General features: G+C 44.7%; 1 protein-coding gene across 2 annotated transcripts in view; it reads right to left on the bottom strand.

Moving 5' to 3' along the window:
• The window catches only part of SPOCK1 (SPARC (osteonectin), cwcv and kazal like domains proteoglycan 1), a 456569-nt gene that overhangs the window by 128515 nt on the left and 307145 nt on the right, over positions 1–20909 (bottom strand). For both annotated transcript variants that reach the window (XM_006923091.3, XM_006923092.1), the window contains one exon: positions 12093–12207. In XM_006923091.3, coding sequence (XP_006923153.1) covers positions 12093–12207 — 115 coding nt within the window. The remainder of the gene's footprint in view (positions 1–12092; positions 12208–20909) is intronic.

Here is a 20909-nt window from a genome sequence, read left to right as displayed (position 1 = left end):
TTTGATTACTCATTTAATCTTTGTCTGCTGGCCCAAGAAAGGAAAGACCCTTTCTAGCCTCGAGACCTTAGAGGAAATCTTTAGCAATGGATGTGCTAATTGGAAAAAAAAATCAAATGATAAGCAAGCAAGCCCAAGACCAAGAATTTCATCTGGCCTCCCTCCCTGAGCATCCACAAACCTGCCTCTTCGCAGGAGGGGCCAGAACTGAGGGTTTTGCTAACACAGCTTCCAGCTAAATGTGTGTAAGCTTGGGTGTGCACACAAGGGTGAGTGCTAACACGTGCATTTCCACCAAGGCTCTGCTGCTACAATCTTAGAAAACATGTGCTTGCATTCTCGGGGTGCAATTAATTATTATGGATGAGTGTATGAGAGAAAAAATACTCATAGTTGTTTTCTAGTCACCAGCAGCAAAGCACTCTGTTCTGGCAGGGCTGCACACGATCTATCTTCGGAAAAACAAGTTAGCAAAATGACGAAGTGGGTAGACAGCATCGGGGACACTGCTTTTGTCAATACAGGCCAAGAGACAGGCAGGGAGCTGATAGAAACATGGCTTTCAAGGAGATGCAGCTGAATGTCCACATCCACAAACCCTCGACACTGGGCCATTCACCAAAGTGCCACGGAAGGCAGGTACTGCCACATCAGCATCACGACTCTTCCCCTGCTCTGAAAGCTTTCTTCATGGTCAATGCTGAAGGAAAGAAGCTGGAGCCCAGATAAGCTCCTGCTTGCCTCTGTGGCCTTCAGTGCTGGGGAATTTTCTGGATGGGTGGCCTAGAACTAAGGCTAACTCCATTGTCCTTGTGTTTTCTCCAGCAGTTATCTTTTCCTGCCAGTGTCCTCCCACCCTTTCCCAAAGGCCAGCTCCAACACCACCCCTCTCAAGTACAGACCAGATGATCAGAATGTCTTGCCTCAGGGAATAGTAAACCAGCGTGTCCCGGTGCTATTCCAGAGCAGAACCTGGACCAATGTGTAGACGTTACCAACAGAAAACCCTCTCAGCGGGTGGGCAGCTCATCACCCAGCCCCTCTACACTGGCTTCGCCTTGGGATAGAGAAGATGGGCCCATAAGAATGCTGTCTGCTACCTTCCCAGGCTTCCTCCTAGTTGAGCGGGCAACATGGGCTGTAGACAGTCCTATCCTGTCTTATTCTGAAGGACAAAAAGGGCAAGTCCCATGGGCCAAGGGGCAGAGAAGTCAGAGCTCAGAGAGAAGGCATCTGGAGCCTGCAAGTCTCCTGGATGAAGCAGGAAGATGGATTTAGGCCAGGGTCAGAGGGAGTGGTGGGCATGCCCTGCTCCGACAGCCAGCAGAGCAGGTGCCCAGTACGTGTCCCTTTCCTTTTTCCTTCCTGAAGGCAGATTCGAAGGCCATTATGCAGCACTCTGAATAACACAGACGTCCAGCTTTGAGAGACTCAGGGCTCAGTGAGATGAATGATGCCTTATCACCACCGAGGCCAAGCCTGTGTCCCCAGAGAGCGGACCTTTAGGTGTGCTCAGTCACTTAGTACAGAGAGAGGATGGCAAAGACGAAGGCCCAAAGAAGCAGTCACCAGGGTGGGGAGGAGTGCAGAGTCTGGAGCACGTCGCTCTCTCCTAAGAAAAGGGCTATTTTCACACCAGACTGACATGTTTCCTCCCGTTTCCCCATGGAGTTTCACGGGCACTTTCTGAGCATTTTCTGGGTGTCCAGGAATGTAGTAGGTTCTGTGCAGAAAACAAAAGGAAACAGGATACACCTCTGCCCTCTGATATAAACAGCCCTGACCCTTACTCGGAGCGCTGCTTTGCGCCTGGCTGACCTATCAGCTCCCAGCTAACAATGTCAGCCTGGACCTGTAACGTCAGCTCCCCGCTGACTTAACTGACTCATTCATCCATCAATATGTTGTGAATCCCTACAGTGTGCCAAGACCTGAGCTCGCATCCCAGAGGGGATCTGGACATTACAAGTAAATGGATAAGCATAACGAGGAGGGGAGTGTGCACTCTGTCAGTAGAGAACTTACTGATCATGACAACTGACACCACCCAGAACACTGAAAATAGCAAGGCCTTTGCATCTGTGAGCTCATACAAGTCTGAGCAACTATGTGAGGCTGGCAAAGACTGCTCCCCCATCTAATTGTTCCTTTGAGACCTAGAGGCTCCAATGGGAGACTAACTTTATTAAGTACCTACTATGTACCAGCACTATGCTTACTGCTTTCCTTATCACGATGTCACAATGTGGGTTTTAAAGTCATCATTTGATAAGGAAACGGATAGTTAGTTCAGGAAAGTGTTTGGAGGGCAGAGTGGTTCTTACACAGAAGATGGGCTTTGGGGCAGTCTTGCTCAGGTCCCCTGTCTCTGCCCCATAAGGCTGTGCATTACTGAGCAAGTCATAATGTGTCTGAGCCAGAGTGTCCTCACATGTTCTTAAACCACTAGTTAATGCTGTCCCTTCTCGGCTTTCCTCTTATGTTCCAACCCCGACTGCAGCCACAAGTGGTTGCTCTCCTCTTAGAAACTTATTTCATGAATTTTTTTTATTTTCCAGCTTAGATTATGGACATTTGTGTCCCTACTTTCTCCTACTAGGCTATAAGCTTCAATGAAGAGATCTTCAGGATCTTCACGTGAGCACATATAACTCTCACTCTCACTCTCTCTCTCTCTCATACACACACACACACACACACACACACACACACACACTCACACCCCTTCAGCTTCTTTCACACAGCACACAATCTGGTTTAAAGAACAATTACTCAAGAAAATTCAGTCCATCCGAAGCCACACGATTCTGTCACTCTCCCACTTAAAGCCACACAAAATGTCCTTCGCAAATGGCCTGAGAGGCAAATCTGCCCCTTGGCCTTCAAGGCTCTTCTGGCTCCACCTCCCTCTCCAGCCTCATGCAGCCAAGACCCGCAGTCACTGTTCCTGCAGCACAGGCCTCTCCTCTCACTTCCTTGAGGACACCGAGTCCCTTCCTCTCCCCTGACTCAAGTTTGGCAAAGGATGTTCCCTCCTCTCAGAACATTTGTCCCGATTCTTCCCACCTGGCACCTATCACCTTTCGCCTCCCCTAGAGGTCTCCCCCATTCACCCAACCTAAAGTGATGCTTCCTTCTGGCACCCTGCTCTTATCCTGCCTAATGCTTATCATAATTTATTATATACATAATTTCTTTTTATCTGTCTTTTCCAATAAACTTTAATCTCCACAAGGGTGGACCCTGTCCAGTCATATCAGAATTCAAAACACACAGCAGCACATAACAAAGGAAGGCACCATAAATATTTGTGAAATAAAGAAATTTTCAGATGCCAACGAAGTGGAATCTGAATTAATGACCTTTAACCCATCATCACTGGTGTATGTGAATTGATTTCTGAGAGCTAGTCCTGCCAAAATGATGACAGGAGGGACTCAAGTTCAAAAGGCCTTCATCACCATCACCGTATTCACAGACTGACTCCCCTGACATCTGCCAAGGACAGGATTCTAATTCCAGGCCAGAGGGGAGCCCTGCCCCTTTGCCTTCACCTGAGAATTCTTCATCACCGTGGGTGGTTTGATTCAGGGCCTCCTCCCTCCGATCAGGTAAGTGGGAAGCATGACACACCAGCACTTCCAGCTGTGGCAGGATCATGGCCAAGGCAGGCCAGAAGAGGGGACTTTCACTACTCAGTAACAGAGCCACATCCCTTTCAGTGTGTGCCCATGAAAAGAGCATTTAAGAGAATGCCTTGGAAAGGTACCAAGGTCCCCGAACTAATTAACTTTCATCTCTTCTGTCCCTCCGCATGGAAGACCTTGCCCTCCTGCCCATTCTCTCTGCGAGGAACATTAAAGACAGAACATTAGCTTGAGAACATTCTATTTAAAACAAAAGTACTTCTAAAGATAGCCTTGGATGCCTGTCTAAATCATCCTGAGTCCATTTTCTGGCCCCAGAACCCACATGGTCAGTGCCCCAGATGGGCCTTACTGTGGTGTCTGGTACCCATAAAGAGCGTCTTTCACGGTTCATCTGTTGAATTAATCAGATATAAAATGTCTAAACTGAAAACCTGTGAGTTGGGATCTTAACGAGTTTAGGCAGAGCAGCAAAGCAGGCCACAGTAGATTTATTAATAACAAAAGCGAAGGAAAGAGGTTTCGGAAAATTAAAACGAGTTAGCAAAAGTGGTAAAATTCAATCTGATCACTTTTGAATAAGAGGATGACGTGTTTTGTGAGGGGTCACACATGCGTTGCTTCATTTGGACACCTAGATACTATAAAGTGCCTCCAGAATATGCAGGCACCTTCACGTCTTCAGTGAGCTGCAGGGGGTCTTGAGCTTGTCTGTTTCTTAGTGTTTAGAGGCGGATGTGCTAATATAATGATTTACACCTGTGTGGCACCCAGATGCCCTGAGCCCTGGTGGAAAGCACACCTAGTGATTATCTCTTCAAATCAGCACACCCATCTCAACCTCCTCTAATCGACTTAAATCTGATGCCTGAAATATACATTCCTTAATGTGCACAGACACCAATAAACAGAACAACTGCAGCCCTGTCATTGTAGGCAGAACCACAGAGCAGGGCAGGGCACTTCATGCTTTTCAACAGAGATGGAGGGAGCAAGTGGGAGGGCACTGCTAAGTGAGTCTGTGCCCTAGAAACTGCCATTCCCAGCTTCCCAGACACTTGGCTTTCTCACTTTCCAGCAACGTGGCATCTGGGCACAGGCACAGACTGGGAATTCTACCACAAAACAAAACAATTCAATCTCTTCCAGATAGGACATGGCTAAAAAAAAAAAAAACACAAACAAACAAAGAAATGATTCAGTGCTTTGGTGCTCACTGAAAATAGGAACTGCCCCATCTGGTGGAAGGAATTCCTTAGCAGGGCAGCCTGGGAGGGGGCGATGACAGCCCAGTGGACAGTGCTAGGGAAGGACTCTAGTGGGGAAGAGGCTCTGGTCCATTCGAGCCACACCCAGAAACGGGCCAGCCAGGCAGAAGGCCATTCATCTTATTGGGAGACCTCACCTGGTTTAAAACAAAACCCAAAACAAAAAACAACAACAACAAAAAAATAAGGCAGAGCACAATATGGGTCTGGCAAATTTTACCGGCAGTCACGACTGATGTATTTTTTTAATGCATTTATAAAACTCGCCTAGTGAATTTGCCTCACAATGTAAGATCTGCCTCTCCATCCCCCCTGCTCCAAGGGACTAGAAATTCCACCCAATTGTTCACATCGCCATTATGAATTGCTTTTTACTCTCTGCTACTCTTGTCATCAAGATTGTCTAATCAATACCCTCAGTCTCAGAAAAAAAAAAAACAAAACAAAGAGAAGGTAACTGGCTTGCTTGAGTTAAGAAATCTTGCTCAGTGAAGGCCCCAGTAGCATCTGGGTCCTTATAGGCAGAGATGTACAGTACTTCAGTTGTTAAAAAAAAAAAAAAAAAAAGGCTGTATTTTAAAGTTATTAAATATCACTATGTTTAAGTGACATGTAGTTTGAAGGGTTGCTTTTTAAAAACAAATGCAAAGAGGAAAAACAAACCCAGAATTATTGCTTATGGCACAGAAAAGAGGCAATAGGTTTAACACGTAGGCCCCCACTGATCTCTGTAAGGAGCGGGAATTGGGAGAGAATAGCCCAGGCCTGTGCCTAGTGGTGCCTCGTGGACCAGGAGCAGATGGGCTGGTGGCCTGTGGGCTTCAGCACTGCAGGAAACTTATACCAGCCAGTAAGAGCTCACACCCATGACTGCAGCAAAGGAGGCCGCATGGCATTCTTCCCTTCTGATTCTAAATCTGCCCCTTCCTGGCCCTGTGCAATCAAAGCAGTTACTTTTAAAACCTCAATAGTCCCATCTGAAAAATGGGGATCATAATACAGACCTAACTGACTGTTGGGAGAAGTCAGCAAGATCCCTTCTGCCACGTGTGCCTAACATAGTAGGTGGCCAGTAAATGGCATCTCTTGAACTAACTACTCTCCCTTTGTTCTTCACAGTGCCCAGTAGCAGGTCTTTGCAAAACAGACCGTAGTGCTTTTTCTTTTTATAAAGGTGACTGATTCGAAAGTGGGCCCCAACCCAAAATTCAGCTTTAATTCCACAGACAGCCTAGAAATAGCACCAAGCCCTCATTACCACCCTATCCAGACCCAGAACGTGACAAATGAAGATCCCTCAAGGCAGAAACAGAACACAAGGCAATGCATGGGCCCCCTGGAGAACGGGTGTGACCTACGTAAATATAAAATCATACTGGGGGGATGTCAGCACAATCGCACTTGAGTAATTGCCAATGCCTCGAGTCGTGAAGCACCAGCAAGCCATCCAGGCACCTAGGAATCACCCACCTTCCACGTAGCCATTTGTCTTCCAAACCGAGAGAGATATGTGTATGTATAATCAACCCATTCAAAGACCCAATAGCGGGAGGCAGTCTTTGTTGTAAAACAAAACTGAGATGAAATAACCATCATCCTTTCAAATATCCTCTGAGAGTTTGGTATTTGAGGCACATTCTGTGATGTACTTCTCTCTGACCTCAAACACTTTGATTCTTTTTTTCAAGTTCACATAAAAGATAGAAAGCACTCAGATTGGTCTACTACACTAGGAGCCTCCACTGAATCTGAATTCTTTGCTGCTGCAGAGAATTCGTTGTTATTCCAGATAATTAGGAAGTGGAGATAAAGGGTCACTGCGTTAGAAAGGCCTAGCCCATTGAACAGTAGGCTCCTTATTTAAAACCAGATTAGTTACCACTGCTCCCCGAAGGCTTGCAAGGGTGCACGCCTTTCTTCCTCCTCACAATGCACTTGCAGAATCTGAGAATATGGCTTGTCTGGAAGGCTTACAACAAATGCTTCAATTTTCCATTCTCCAAATAAAAATCAATGGCAACAGAGAGGTAAAATCAATGTTCAGCGCTCTGTAGGGAGAAGCCTCTGCCCTTCCCCATCTCTCACCTACCCAGAACAATAAATCAGAACCAGCTGTCCTGACTGGCAGCCAGTCCCAGGCTGCAGAGTCCTCTGCAGGTGGTAAGACTCTCTGTCCATCCCTCTGGCCCTTACAGGATGTTTTCTTTAAAGCCTAAGAGAATATTTTTAAAACTAAAGTCAGGAAGAATAACACGCTGCTGTATTAAAAACTCTTCCTCCTCAAACAAACTCATTTGCCAGGAGGATCTTTGGCATCTAAGACCAGAGTTTGCCTTAACTGTCTCTCTTCTCTGAGGATCCATTTTCCATTATCGAGCCTTAGCAATTGCTCAGGCATTTCATCCACCTGCTCCCCCAGACAACCAATGAGAGACTTACTGTCACCATAAATTAGCTTGCATTATTTAGTGCTTCTTATAAATGGAAATCATCTGGTATATACTCTTCTTTTTTTGGTCTTCTCTCACTCAGCATACTTGTGAAATTCATCCACGCTGTTGCATGTATTAATAGCTTACTTCTTTTATTGCTGAGTAGTATTCCAGTCTACTGGATATACCATAGTTTATCCATTCATCTGTTGATTGATATTTGGGTTGTTTATAGCTTTTTGCTATTGCCAGTAAAGCTGTTATGAACATTTGTGAGTGATCCTTTGCATAGACATATGCTTTCATTGCACATTCTAGATACGAATCTTTTGTCAGACATATGTTTGGCAAATATTTTCTCCCAGTGTGGCTTTTTTCATTTTCATAGCAGTGTCTTTGGAAGGTCAAAGTTTTTAATTTTGATGAAATCCAACTTGTTGAGTTTTTTTTTTTTTTTTTTGGCATTTATAATTCGTGTTTTTATGTTCTATTTGAGACATCTTTGTCAAATCCAAGATTGCTACTCCTGTTTTCTTCCAAAAGTTTTATAGTCTTGGCTCTTATATTTAGGTATATGATCCATTTCAAGTTATTTTTTGTATAGTATGTTACACATCACTAAAATTTAAATATATAAAGGGTTTGTAGAATCATAAAAATACTCATTTATAAATATTAACTGAGAAGAGGCCAATATAAACTTTTAGACATCATCGATAATCAAGTTTTTGACAAAAAATAAACCAATAAACAAAACCTATGACTAGAAGAATGGAAGAAAATATTCTGGAATGTTTCAATTCCTGTTTTTAGATTATATGACCACTGCCTATTTCTTGTTTCTTTTTACTTTTCTATATTGTCAGTGTTTTCTATAAAAAGTAACAAGTACCATTATAAAAAATACAATATATTTTAAAAGTCACTTAAGAGAAGGCTTCCTGATTCCATGCTGCCTTCACACTGCTCTTTAGTGTATAAATGACCTGTGTGGAGAACCAGAAAGGCAAATACACTACCAAGAATTCTCCTTTTCCCAAGCTTAACGGCCAGAAGAGATGAAACAAAGAATTTCCAAAGAAAATTCTCCAAAAAGTATGTTAGTTTAGCTGAAGCCTCTAAAAGAAACCAAATACAAACTCACATCCCAAAACTACCCTAATAAAGGAAAAGAATTCCAGCAGGGGGAGGGCTGGTTGCCCCGCTTGGACCCCTACCAAAATTACTTGCCCTGAACTCTACAGTCACAGATGTGTACATCGAACCGCTGGCTTCTCCACTCAACCTGCACAAGCAAAGAAAGCTAATGAAATTCTCTCGTTGATGTGCTCACTGTCCTCTCTCAGTCTGCTTGCAAAGACAGCCTAAATCTGCAGCCTCATAATCAGCCCAAGGCTGGCCCAGCCGCCCCTCCATGTGTGTACCCTCCTGCCTGCCTGACAGGCAGGTTTTGCCTCTCGAGCTGCTGCAGAGGCCAGACTGGCTCATGGAATTGCCTACAGATGTTTCACAGAGAGACAGATTACTTCCCTGACTGATGAATATGTGGAGTTGTCAACATGGTCTCCTTGGTCAGAGGGGACCCCTGAAGTATAATGTAGAAGAACAGATGTTTCATCTGGGAAGGTGTCCAAGACCCTAAGAAGAGGATGCACTTGGCTGATATGGTGAGCTGAGTAATTCAGACTCTGAGAGGGAGGGGAGGGAGGCTGGACCCCCAACTGCAGCCAACGCCATCGCAGGGCCTCCCCAGTCCAGGCTGCCTCCAAAATCCTAAGAAGGGAGTGGCATACTTCATCAATCAGCCTCTTCTTTGGACTTGCTTTTCCAATGAACCAAGGGACACTGTTATCAGAAATGCAGTCATCTTCTTGGTCCTTACCTGCTGTGAGTCACAAAGCAAGTGGGCAGCAAAAATGACACTGTGACTTTCACACTAAACCTTGCAGGCTTCCCCAGGCAGGAGCTGCAAGGGCAGACTGGGAGGGGGCCAGGGCACCTGGAGCGAGCTCTTTTCTTTCAGGAGCATGCAACTTTGGGGCTTCCTGGCTGACCTTCCAAAACGAATCAGACAATAAGAACAATTACCTGCTTTAGTAATTAGAAAAGAGCTGTCATTTTATGGTGCTAGACTATGTACTTTATACACCTTTATCTAATTGAACTCTCACACAAACATACACACAAAATACCCTATGCGAGGATTTGTAAAATTTACTACCCATAAACCCTCTCTGTAAGAATAACTAGAGAATGTATCCCAGCAAATAGCAGAGGCAATAGAAAAACCCATTTTACAGATGAGGAAGCACAGATTTGGAAAGTAATTTGCCAAGGTCACATAACCTTGGAATGGAGCTCAGATTGGTCTCATTTCCAAATCCATGCTTTGAGACACTGCAATTTTGTGGTCACCAGGAGATGAGGATTACACTTTCAACACAAGCAAAAAGGTGTTGGTGCTTCCAACACAGAAACATGGCATGCCCAGAAAAACACCATTTACATCTGGATTGGCCTGAATACCAATGAGTTTGCTGCCTCCGTCTCAAAAAGATTTGAGCTTAAAACTAAAAATCTCTTATCTGGCACTTCCAGAAAGGGCTGTATTCTAGGAGGAAACAGACAATGGACTCTCTGCATTACACACACACACACACAAAACCAGATGGCTAAACAACCTAGAGCTCTATTCCAAAGGGTATTCAGGTATGTGCAGCAAAAGAGGCCCTAGCCTCGCTCCTCCAGAGAAGGAAGAAATCAAGGGTGGCAAGAGAATCTAGGATAGTTTTCTCAGAATATCTATGCTTTAAAAAGAATTTGTAGTATAAAAAAATTATTTTTTACATTCCGCTCTGCAATGAACTTGCTTTTCCTTGAGGCTGGGAATAGGGTCTCTTGTTTATCTCTCTAGCCTTGGTGCCTGACATAAACCTGGCACACAGTGGTACTCAATGCCCTTTTATTGAATGACAATGAATAAATGGATAGACAAGGACAGGTCAAACGAAGAGGCCAACACATGGTAAACTTTGGATCTAGATGGTCCTGGATATGAATCATGGCTGCCATTTTCTAGATATACAAGCAAATTACTAATACCTCTTTGCCTCAGTTCTCTCATCTTTAGAGTGGAGACAAAAAATAAATACCAATTTGACAAAATGGCTGGAAAAATTCAAGGATGCAAGTGCTGAGCCCAATGCCTGGAAGAGTTTTGGGGGGTGAGATCTGTCTTTACTTCCAGGGGGAGCACTCTTGTCTGGGAAAGAGAAAAGTAGATTATAATAATTCACATCTCAGTCTTACAGAGACAAAGGCCGACTATTTTTAGTTGAGCACGGAGGCTAGGACTGTTGTTGCAGGTAGCATGTTTGTAGAGGCAGAGGGGCGGGGATTCCGCTCAAAGGGAATCACTTAGGAACCACAGCGGTCCCCGACCTTTTTGGCACCTGGGACCAGTGCTCCTATGAGAATCTAATGCCTGAGGATCTGAGGTGGAGCTGAGGCAGTGATGCTCGCTCTGGGGAGCGGCTGCAAATACAGATAAAGCTTCACTCACTCACCCGCTGCTCACCTCCTGCTGTGCAGCTGGGCTCCTAACAGGCCACAGACTGGTACGGGTTCACGGCCCAGGGGTTGGGGACGCTTGACTTAAGAGACTGAGGATAATTAAAACATATCCCAAGAGAAGCAGCCAAAGGGGCCAGCATTGCTGAGTCTTTAAGAACTAAGGAATGGGACAGGATGGGACAGGACGCATTCTGCAGGGTTCCAGGGCCGAACTGCTACTAAGGAGCAAAAGTTACAGGGAGGCAGATCTCAGTGGGAATCGAGTTTCAGAAAGGCTGCTTTCTTTGCCTAGGATGATGCAGGTGAATGTAAGAGCAAGTTGCCGAATCCAGAACCAGGTATCACCAGGTGTCACAACTCCAATGCCCACTGCTCCACCTCCCCACTGTCCAGGCAGTACAAGGAGAGAGATAGAAAAGGCACCTTTCCCCCACCTCTACCTCATCCAATCCCATTCTTAAAGAAAGTCCACTTTTTGTGTTTCTGTGTCTGCTTTCTTGCTTTGAATATTTTTGCAGGACTGAAGGCAGAAGCGGCCTGAAATCCAGGCTCATTCTGTCATTTGCAGACTCCTAATGATAATGCTGGGCGTGGGTGGGGGGTAAGAGGCAAAGGCTCTAAGGACCCTCAAGAAGTGTGGGGAGACCAGGTGCTTCCTCCTGAGGAAAGAGCAAGATAGGTTCCCAGGAGGAATGCTGGTGTGGTGGTCTGGAGGTACCAGGATCCCAAACCAGGGCCCCTGGCCTGACAGAGATGCCCATGTCCTACATGGTCATGGAAGCAGACAGTCCTCAGGCCTCAAGGGACCTCGAAGGATGTTCACAGTGAGGACTTCGGTAGCAACCAGGAGACTGAAGGTTCACCGCTGTTTTCTTAGCCAGAAACTTCCTGGATCCTAGGGTCACCCCAGGAGGAGGAACAGTGCCAACAATGACTAAGAAAGGATTTTCTGTTCCTCTGCTCAGGGTCAAATAAAGTTGATTTAAAGGAAATAAAGATATTGACGTTCTTTATAAATCTGGGTTTGAACAGCATGGCAGGAATGGAGGCATCAAGTACCATTAAAAAATGGCGACATAAACATCTGCCCTCCCTCTGCCTGCTGTCCCACTCAGATGTGGGGTACTCTCAGATTTACCAGCTGGAGAACACCTCCCAGCCTCCCGCCTTACCTGGGAAGCAGGTGCTTGCGGCTGACACACAGAGCAGTCTGGTAGTCCTGGGTCACACACACCTTGTGAGGGCTGCACTTTACTTTCAGGCAGGGGTCTTTGGATGGGTCCAGGGCTGAGGCAAAAAGAACAAGAAGAGGGTGGTTAGGGTCACCAGGAAAAAATTAATTTCTATTTCTACTCAAATAGACAAGTGGGAAGTAAACAGACCATGTGTTTGCACTCTGCTTTGTTTTCTTAGGCTGGTGGAGATTGCTGTGAAAACCCAAACCAGGGGAATTCTGTGTCTACTGACCATGTTTTTCTTCAGCATCAGGATAGTGATCCCTTTGTGCCATGGGGAGTTTCAGTACCTTCGTCTTCAGTGGGAATTACTTTTAAAATCCTTTAGAATCTTCTATGCTCCAAGGACCAAGAGCTACTTTTCTCCCTTTGGTTATTTGTCTGCTATTGCTTTTTATGACTTCATCTGTGCCTAGTTTTACTTACTTCTTATAATATAAAAAGTCCTTGAGGACAGGGTTTCTTTGGCTTTAGTTCAATCTACACAGACAATGTGCATAAATAAGCCTATTTTAAGTTTTGCGAAGAACTTCAGGATGTGCAAGATAGTTTTGTGCCACACACAGTTACAATACAATACGGAAGGGGAAAAAAGCCTACCCATAAATATTTATTGTGCTAGGGAGAATCAGATAAGGGTCATGACGGGCATATAAAGTGATAACAGAGCTAGAGAAAAAAATAGAAATCAATTTCTGGGGCAAGGATTAATGAAGCATTAATGTGTGAATTGGATCTTGAAGGATGGGCAGAATTTTGAAAAAGCAAAGAGAGAAAAAGCACCCCGGCTGGGCGGCAAGCACACTCCAATGAAGGGAGGCAAGTCTGGGCCTCACGAGATATTCCATCTGACTAGGAAATGTGCTCTTTGCATGCGAATAATGAGAGGGGGGAAAGTTGATTCAACCAAGTCACTCGAGAAAGGGTCTCCAAGGGCGGCAGTAAATATATTGCAACATTTCCTAGAGCAGACAGAGCGGCAGGCCCTGGGCTCATCAGTGTTCCACATGCTTAGGCGGCCAAGCTCATCACGCACAGAAGGGGCCACAGGGGATTCTCTGCAAAACAAAAGCAATGGAGCCACCTCTCTGCCCTGCGGCCCGAAGCCTTTTAGGTGGTGGATCTTTCATAACTGCTCGCCACAGCCAGGGAGGTGATGTTTTCCCATGTCCTCCCCATGCAAACATTTGGTTAAACAAATCGGCATCCAGAGCAGGGACAGCAAAACTGCTATGAGATGTACCATCGTCCCCTCCACCACTGGGGCCCTCATCCCTCATGACTCCCTGCTCTTAGAGGAAGTTATCACTTTTTCAGCCCCAGGCCCAGAATCTCAGCCTCATTTTCTTCAGACAGCTGCCGGGACTGTCTCAAGGGACCTGAACACGACCATCCAAAGGCATTTCTGTTGCTTAAAGAGCTCAGGGCGGCTTCCTCCACTGCAGCCGCTTTGGCCACTATAAATCTGCATTCTCAGGCCAGTCAGGTCAACAGTAAGACTGGGGTCCTGGTTGGTGCCCCAGGGGAGTCACCTGGCAGAGACTACTTCCCAGGGGATGTACCTGGCTGCTACAGCTTAGCAAAAGGAAATGGCTGCAAGACAAGAGAGGCTGATTCAAGCCATAGAGAGAATATTCACTCAGAGTTCCTTAGCTGAGGGCTTCCTCTTGTAGGAAGATGCAGGGGGCCTCTGCCTGCCCACAGAGTCCTCTGAGGCTGGACCTCCAGGTAACTTGTGCCAGGAACTTCTTGGTCCCAGATGGAACTCTCTTGGTCCTGGGGACACCCACAGGAGAAGCCAGGAGGCTGGTGCATCTCAGGCCAGTGATCTCCTTGTGCACTGTCCTCCACTCCAACCCAGGTAGCAGTCCAACCAACTTTGATTTGCTTTCCAAGACTCATCCAAAAGTGAGTCCACAATGAAGACTGATGACCAGATGACCGCTAATGATGACTGTGCCAGTCCTTCACTGCCCCTTCTCACACTTTTCAGCCGCCACAGGATGAAGTAAGACATATACAGATCTCAAGAAACTTGGGACCCAACAACTGGCTTCCTTAGCCACAGTTACCAGCTGAGAGGCATTGCCCTGATAGGTGCTAAGGGCCACAGAATCCCTGGAATTTTCACTGAAGTGGAGCTCAGACATGGAGACCAACAGGCTGGTCTAGAGTTATGGGTGTCAAAATTTGTGGTACTACATGATAAGCTTCATGGCCATATTTGAGCTTCTTTTTGCTTCTGCAGTCAACTTTACAAACAAGCAAAGTACACACCGCAACCGGAACGGCCTCCATGGTCAGTGCAATTTCAAGGCAAATAAGTCAGCCAAGCATGGTTGGAAGAACACAGGCTCTCAGCTGAGTGTTTCTGAGTTTAAAGTCTGGCTTCACTGCTTACCAACCTTTCTGCACTTCAATTGCCTCTTCTGTTAAATGGGGTAATATGAGTATCCACTATGGCTTTTGGCTGTCATGAGGATTAAATGAGCTAATATTTGTAAGTGCTTAGAAAAGACCTCTTAGGTGTTTGTTAGTTTTTGTGTGTCTGTATTTTATTCCCAAAGTGACTAACAAGGCTCCATAATAACAAGAACAATGATAATACTTAACCAGGGCTTCCAACATGTAGGCAGTGAACTAAGCTCTCTAACTAGGTTACTGGATTCTCATAGCCACCCAAGGAGGTAGCTGCTGGTCACACACCCATCCTACAAAGGTCTTAAGTCTGCTGGTGAGAGGGGCAGAGGGTATCTGACACCCGGTGGGTTGACTCCAGAACCTAAACTCCTTACCACCAAAAGCCAGCAGCATGAGAATCACCTAGGATCTCCTTTAAAAAGTTGATTGCGGGCCCCATCTCACTCCAAGTATAGAGCCTTCTGTGCAGAATGAATCTTAAGGGGTAAAGGAAGGGGCAGCCAGAGGGCCTGGTGTTGCCTCGGTGGGGCCATCCAGGACTGCCCCAATGTTCCACAAACGGCAGTCTCAGTGTTCCCCCAGAAATGGGGTACCCAGCCTTGGGCAAGTGCACCCTCTGCGTACTGTCTGAGAATACAGCAATTCCCTTAACTGAGTCAACTGACCAGAGATCTGGTCAATTTTCTTTCTGCAACTTTGCCATCTGTCACCCTACCATTCGGCGAATATTATAGATCACCCCTCCTCCATGCCTGAAGCTGACATGTCTAAAACAAACAAAAAACTCCAACCCGAAACACTAATAAATAAAAATCATCAGTTATTTAACTCTATACACATACTTCCTTAACAATTTGCATGTAGAAATCAAGTCGGCTAAAAATTAATTACTAGGGACTGAATACTTCAAACATGTATGCGAATTATTTAAATGAACTTCACAGAACCACAAAACAGTAACAAATTAAGCTGTCGGCGTTTATTTGAACACCAGGACGCATCTTGTTTTTGAAAAACAGCAACATTGGAATTAAAAGGGGATGTAGAGGGTAAAAGGAGTGTGTCATTTCCATTTAAATGTGGCCTCTGAAATACACTTTTCCTAGCAGCTCCAAGACTCATGGTGACACTGGTGAAAGGCACCCAGCACCTGTTTTGAACAGGGCTGTTTGGCTCCACTTTCTAAAGGGAATGATAAAACATCTGAATAATAAGTGGCATTTGAAAAGCTTTTTAATAAGGTACAGGAAAACTGTACAGGTGAGGAGGAAAAGAGAGAGAGAAAGGCTGAGTGTTAGCGAGAACCCCTACCAGGGTAGAAGCTTCCTTGTCAAGGTGCTAATGATTTCTGGAGACTGTGCTCCAAGTTGTTCTCTCCAAGCACATGCTCGGTGATGGAATATAGCAATCCCCATAAGACAGCCAAGTCCTGTGTCTCCTCTACCTCTTCTGTCTTAATACAGGCGGGACTTGGGTGGACTCACACAGGATAATGTGCCTAGCACAGAGCAGATACCCACAGGAGGTTAATTTCATATTCCCTGCCCGTGCCCAAAAACAAGTCAAGTGTCAACTGGCACGTGATATATTTCCAATTAATTTTTAAATAATTTTTGCAAAAACTCTTTTCAAAAAATGAATTGATTTGAAAAGAAATTTGTTGAACTGAAAAACAATGAATTCAAAAGCTTAATTATAGGTTACGTAAGTTTTTTAAATTGTATTTTTTAAGCTCACTGCTTGATCTCAATTAAGGTAGTGATATTTTAATTATCTTAATTGTTTCTGAACTTATTTTCGGTTTGAGTTATTTTTTAATTAGCTACATTGATTTTTAAAATCCTGAATCAAGCCTTTTCGCTGTCCTTGGGCACATCTTATGGGCTCACAGGCAAAGGGTCCTAACAGCTATATCAGCAGAGGAGGGTACCACTTCAAAGATGCTGATAAGCGGAGGATCCATTTTGTGGCTTGCCCAAAAAGTCCCCGAGAGTCACCTGGGGAAGTGACACATGCTTGTGTTTATCCATTAATACTTGCAGAGGATCCTCTCTTTGCAAGCCCGTTTTTGCAAGCTGGAGGCCAGTGCCTCTAGATTGAGCAAAAAGTCGTGCCTGCCCTCTGGGAAGTCACAGCTCAGTAGAGGAGACAGACAATGCACCAGGAGGGTAAGTTCTGCATGTAACGAGAGATGGGAGGCATCTCGCCCAGCCTTTCAGGGGCTCAGATGAGACTTCCTAGAGAGATTGACATCTACGGAAAAGTGGGTTTAACCCACATAACAGGATAAGGAAGAACATTCTAGATAAAAAGAAACTCCCTTTTCAGAAGAGAAATTACAGCAAGTTTGGGGAACCACGGCATTTCATCAGGCTGGAGCAGGGGTGGTGTGTGAGGACACCGGAACCTGTGGCAGCATCATCATGGAGGGCCTTAGAAACCAGTGAGGCCTCCCAAGTTCCAAAGCGATGACAAACATGGTAGAACCTCGTGGTCTTGGCACACCCTCTCATGCTGAAATTGGTGGAAGTGGGTAGCAAGAGAGAACCCTTTACACACATTTTATGTGGAAAGCGGCACTTTGATAAAAATAGATGTGCTACACACCCTCAGTCTCCAAGTGAAAGAAGGTGTCAGGGTGGAGGTGCCCCTGGTCAACTCTCAGAGCTCCCTTTCCTCCTCTGAGGAACCTCCATGCTCCCCGACCCTGGGGACATTAAGTTGCATAGGATTCTGGGAGGCGACAAGCCTACCTGGTGTGACTGATAAGCAAAGACATAGTCTAAAACAGCCATGTCAACTTGGAGTCCACTCTGGTGACTCCTGGAAACTTCCTCAGACAAAAGGCCACTCGATTTGCAAAAAATTGACAAATTAATGATGGTTTGTTGTCTTACTGCTTTTAACATTGCTCTCTGCCTGAATCATGCTCATCCAATGTACATCTGAAGAGCAAAGACATTCGCAGTAATTCATTAGGAGTGACTTAATGGATGATTGACAATGAAATTACTCCAAACTGCTAAAACCTCGTCAAGCTAAAATCCCAAACATTACGTTTTGTCTGTCCCCATGGTAACCCATGCATGCAACTTGCTTCCCCCACCCTACCCTCCAGAGGGGATTGTGACAGAGTCTCACAGAATATAAAATAGAAGATTTCACCCACAGTATTTTGCTGGAACTAGAAAGAATGTCAGCATGGAAAACTTCTGTCGTCGTTCTCAGCTTTCAAGTCAAGGAGTTGGCCTAGTTAGGTCTCTGAGGTTGAACAAAGGGACCTATTGGCCATACATCTAAGGAGAGACAGTTAAGTGATACAGATGGCTGAACATGTGTGCCCAAAGACAGAGAAAGTGGGCGGAGACATGGGACAGACAAGGACAAAGGGACAGAGGATAAAAAAATGCATCTGACCATTCACGCCAAGGGCCTGAACATTCATTTCCTTCTGTGTAAAAACTAAAAGCTTTCTCTCTCTTACACTATTTGTGTGTGTTTTGGGAGGTATCAGCTATTAACAGGCTTTTTTAGAGTGTAATTTTTCAAGCATGTTTTAAAATGATAACTGTTAGACACAGTTGGATGGGTGTGTGGCAGTTTATGATAATATTCTTTCAACTTTTTGGTATATATAAAAATTTTAATAATAAAAGAGAAGGGACAAAGAAATATCCTATGACCCTACAAGTGAATGCATTTGGCAAAAATGTGCATCTTAGTGGTCTATAACAAGGGAAAATTATAACGACTTGAATATCCATCTGTATCGGTCTGCTTAGGTTGCCATAACAAAATAACACGGACTAGGAAGCTTGAAAAACAGAAATTTATTTTCTCACAGTTCTAGAGGCTGGAAGGCTGAGATCAGGAGTAGCAACATGGTCAGTTTCTAACGCGAACTCTCTTTCTGGCTCTCAGACGGCCACCTTCTCGCTGTGTCCTTACACGGCCTTTTCTAGGTACACTCGGAGAGCAAGCTCACTCTCTGATATCTCTTTTTATAAGGATAGCTATTCTATCAGATCAGGGCCCCTCCCTTATGACCTCACTTAACTTCGATTACTTCTGTAGAGGCCCTGTCTCCAAATACAGCCACAGTGAGGGTTAAGGCTTTAACACGTACAGTCCACACCACCATCTACAGGAAAATGGTCACCTTAACTATAAGACACCCATTTATGGAATATTATCCAGCTGTGTAAAGGAGAAAGTAGGTCTACATATACTAATATAGGTAGATGTTTATGATACATTAAGTGAAACAGCAAGTTAAAGATGAGAAGACAGATTTGAAATGGCAAAGTCACTTCCTGACACCACAGCTAATGGCAAAGCTTGTACTCAAAACCAAGTCTGTCTATTTCCAAAGATGTCCTTTCTCCTTCCTATTGTGCTGCCCTTGAAAAGAAGCGCCAGCCCCAGTCTCCCCCGACTCACACACCAGGGCCCTCAGTTCCTCCTGTGTGTCCTCTAGCTCCCGGAGCTACCCTTGCAATAACCTGTGAATTAATTCAGACTCTCTATGCCCCCAGGCCAACATCAGTGCTGCCTGTCGCTGACTAGTCTAGAATTATTAGTCTCCTTCTGTTCTTTGGAGAATCTTCTCTGCAGCAGGGAGACAATGACAAGTCATGACCATCAGTAGGAACAAAAGCCAGTGTCTGGCCTGAGAGTTTAGCATTTGTCTCTGAGATACAGGAATTAAAAGATGTCCCATGCCTGGCTGGAGCTAAAGGCAGTAGCTAAGAAGAGCTTTGTCCCCTCTGCCCATGTGCAAAACAAGACATTATAAGCAACCACTGGTAAGTCCAACATGGCTAATTTATATGTCTGATCATTAGAAAAGAATGCTTTAAGAGAGGTCTACGAGAGTGGCATGGCTGTGGGGCTATGCTCTATAAAATCACAGGCCACAAAATTTTATTAGCTTGGCCAGTCAATCCCTGCTTCTCAAAGCTATCTTCTCATGCCTCCCCTATCTACTCTGGGATGATGAAGACAAGGAGTCTCACTCCATGTTTTCACCAAGAAAGCAATTTCTCTTGAAAAGTGAGATGGGGGGAGAGGAAGGAAAAGGAGAGGAGTGGAAAGGGAAGGAGAAAACATTTTCTCATGTAAGGCATCATTTAATTAGGGGGCTGACAAGGGAGACAGTGACATCCATCAACCTATAGAATAATGCACTATTTTAATTTACCAATGAGGAAACTGATCAGTTAATGATTAATTTACCCATGAGGAAATTGACACAGAGATATTAAGTAACTTGTCTGTGGTCGCACAGCTGGTAAGTCTAGATTTCAATTTGTGCAGGTCTCACATCAAAGCTGATTCATGCAGCCACTTGGCCAGTTATGAAAATGGCATTTAAGTAGGATAAAGGTAATGGCTACGGTGCCAAGCAGCAGCACACTGAACCCCTCTGTCACCTCTCCCAAGAATCATGTCACCCATAGGATCCCAGAAAGAACTTACTGTGAAGAAAACATTGTACTATCTAAACTCAAAGCCAGATTGTTGGCTATTTGAATGAGCTTACATTACTTTTCTAATGTATACAAAAGTCAGTGTCTTTTCAAGGCAAACCAGATGCCCAGTGAACTTAAGTCTCTCCATGACTTAAGAAACAATACCCAAAATGGACCAGGGTTTTGTGAAGGGTTTTGTGAAGCGTATATATGGGCCTCGTCACTGATGGGGAGATACACATGCCTGGTGCCGACATGGGCTGGGTTGGAGCAGTATGAACAACAGGACCTGAGAATGTAGACAGGATGCCACCCACAGAGATAGGTCTGAAACTTCTCATTTATCAAAATGGTCAGAATTTATTAAAATGTTATAACAGCAAAGGTATCTGTGTTCTATTTCATTGTAATTGACAGAAATTATTCATAAGACATTTCTGAATGAAGAATAGAGAGAATTACTTAAAATACATAAGAACCAGTTCTGTAACCTAGGAGAATAAGAGAACATAAAAATCACAATAAAAATAAAATATTTCTAGGATAAAGGAATACTCAAAAGAGTGTCGTAGATCAGAAAGTCCATCTTATGTAGCTGTGCTTCACTTTGATGCACTTAAAATTACTATGAAACACAGAGCTTCTCCCAGACCAAAGGCATCTGGAGAACTAACTCCTTGGGTGTCAATGAGCATGATTCGGTCATTATTCAGCAGCCATGGCTGTTGACCATGTAAGAATGGGGAAACTCAAGACACTCTACAAATTTCAAAAAAAAAAAGAAAGAAAGAAAATTAAGTGCACCTAGAAGTAAAGGACCCAAGGGAGTGGATCAGAGAGCTGTGGGTGTGGGGAAAGGCAC

This window comes from Pteropus alecto, unplaced genomic scaffold (genome assembly GCF_000325575.1).
Source record: "Pteropus alecto unplaced genomic scaffold, ASM32557v1 scaffold78, whole genome shotgun sequence".
NCBI lineage: Eukaryota > Metazoa > Chordata > Mammalia > Chiroptera > Pteropodidae > Pteropus > Pteropus alecto.
Note: the sequence above shows the minus strand (reverse complement) of the source record. Positions and strands in the feature narration are given on the sequence as shown.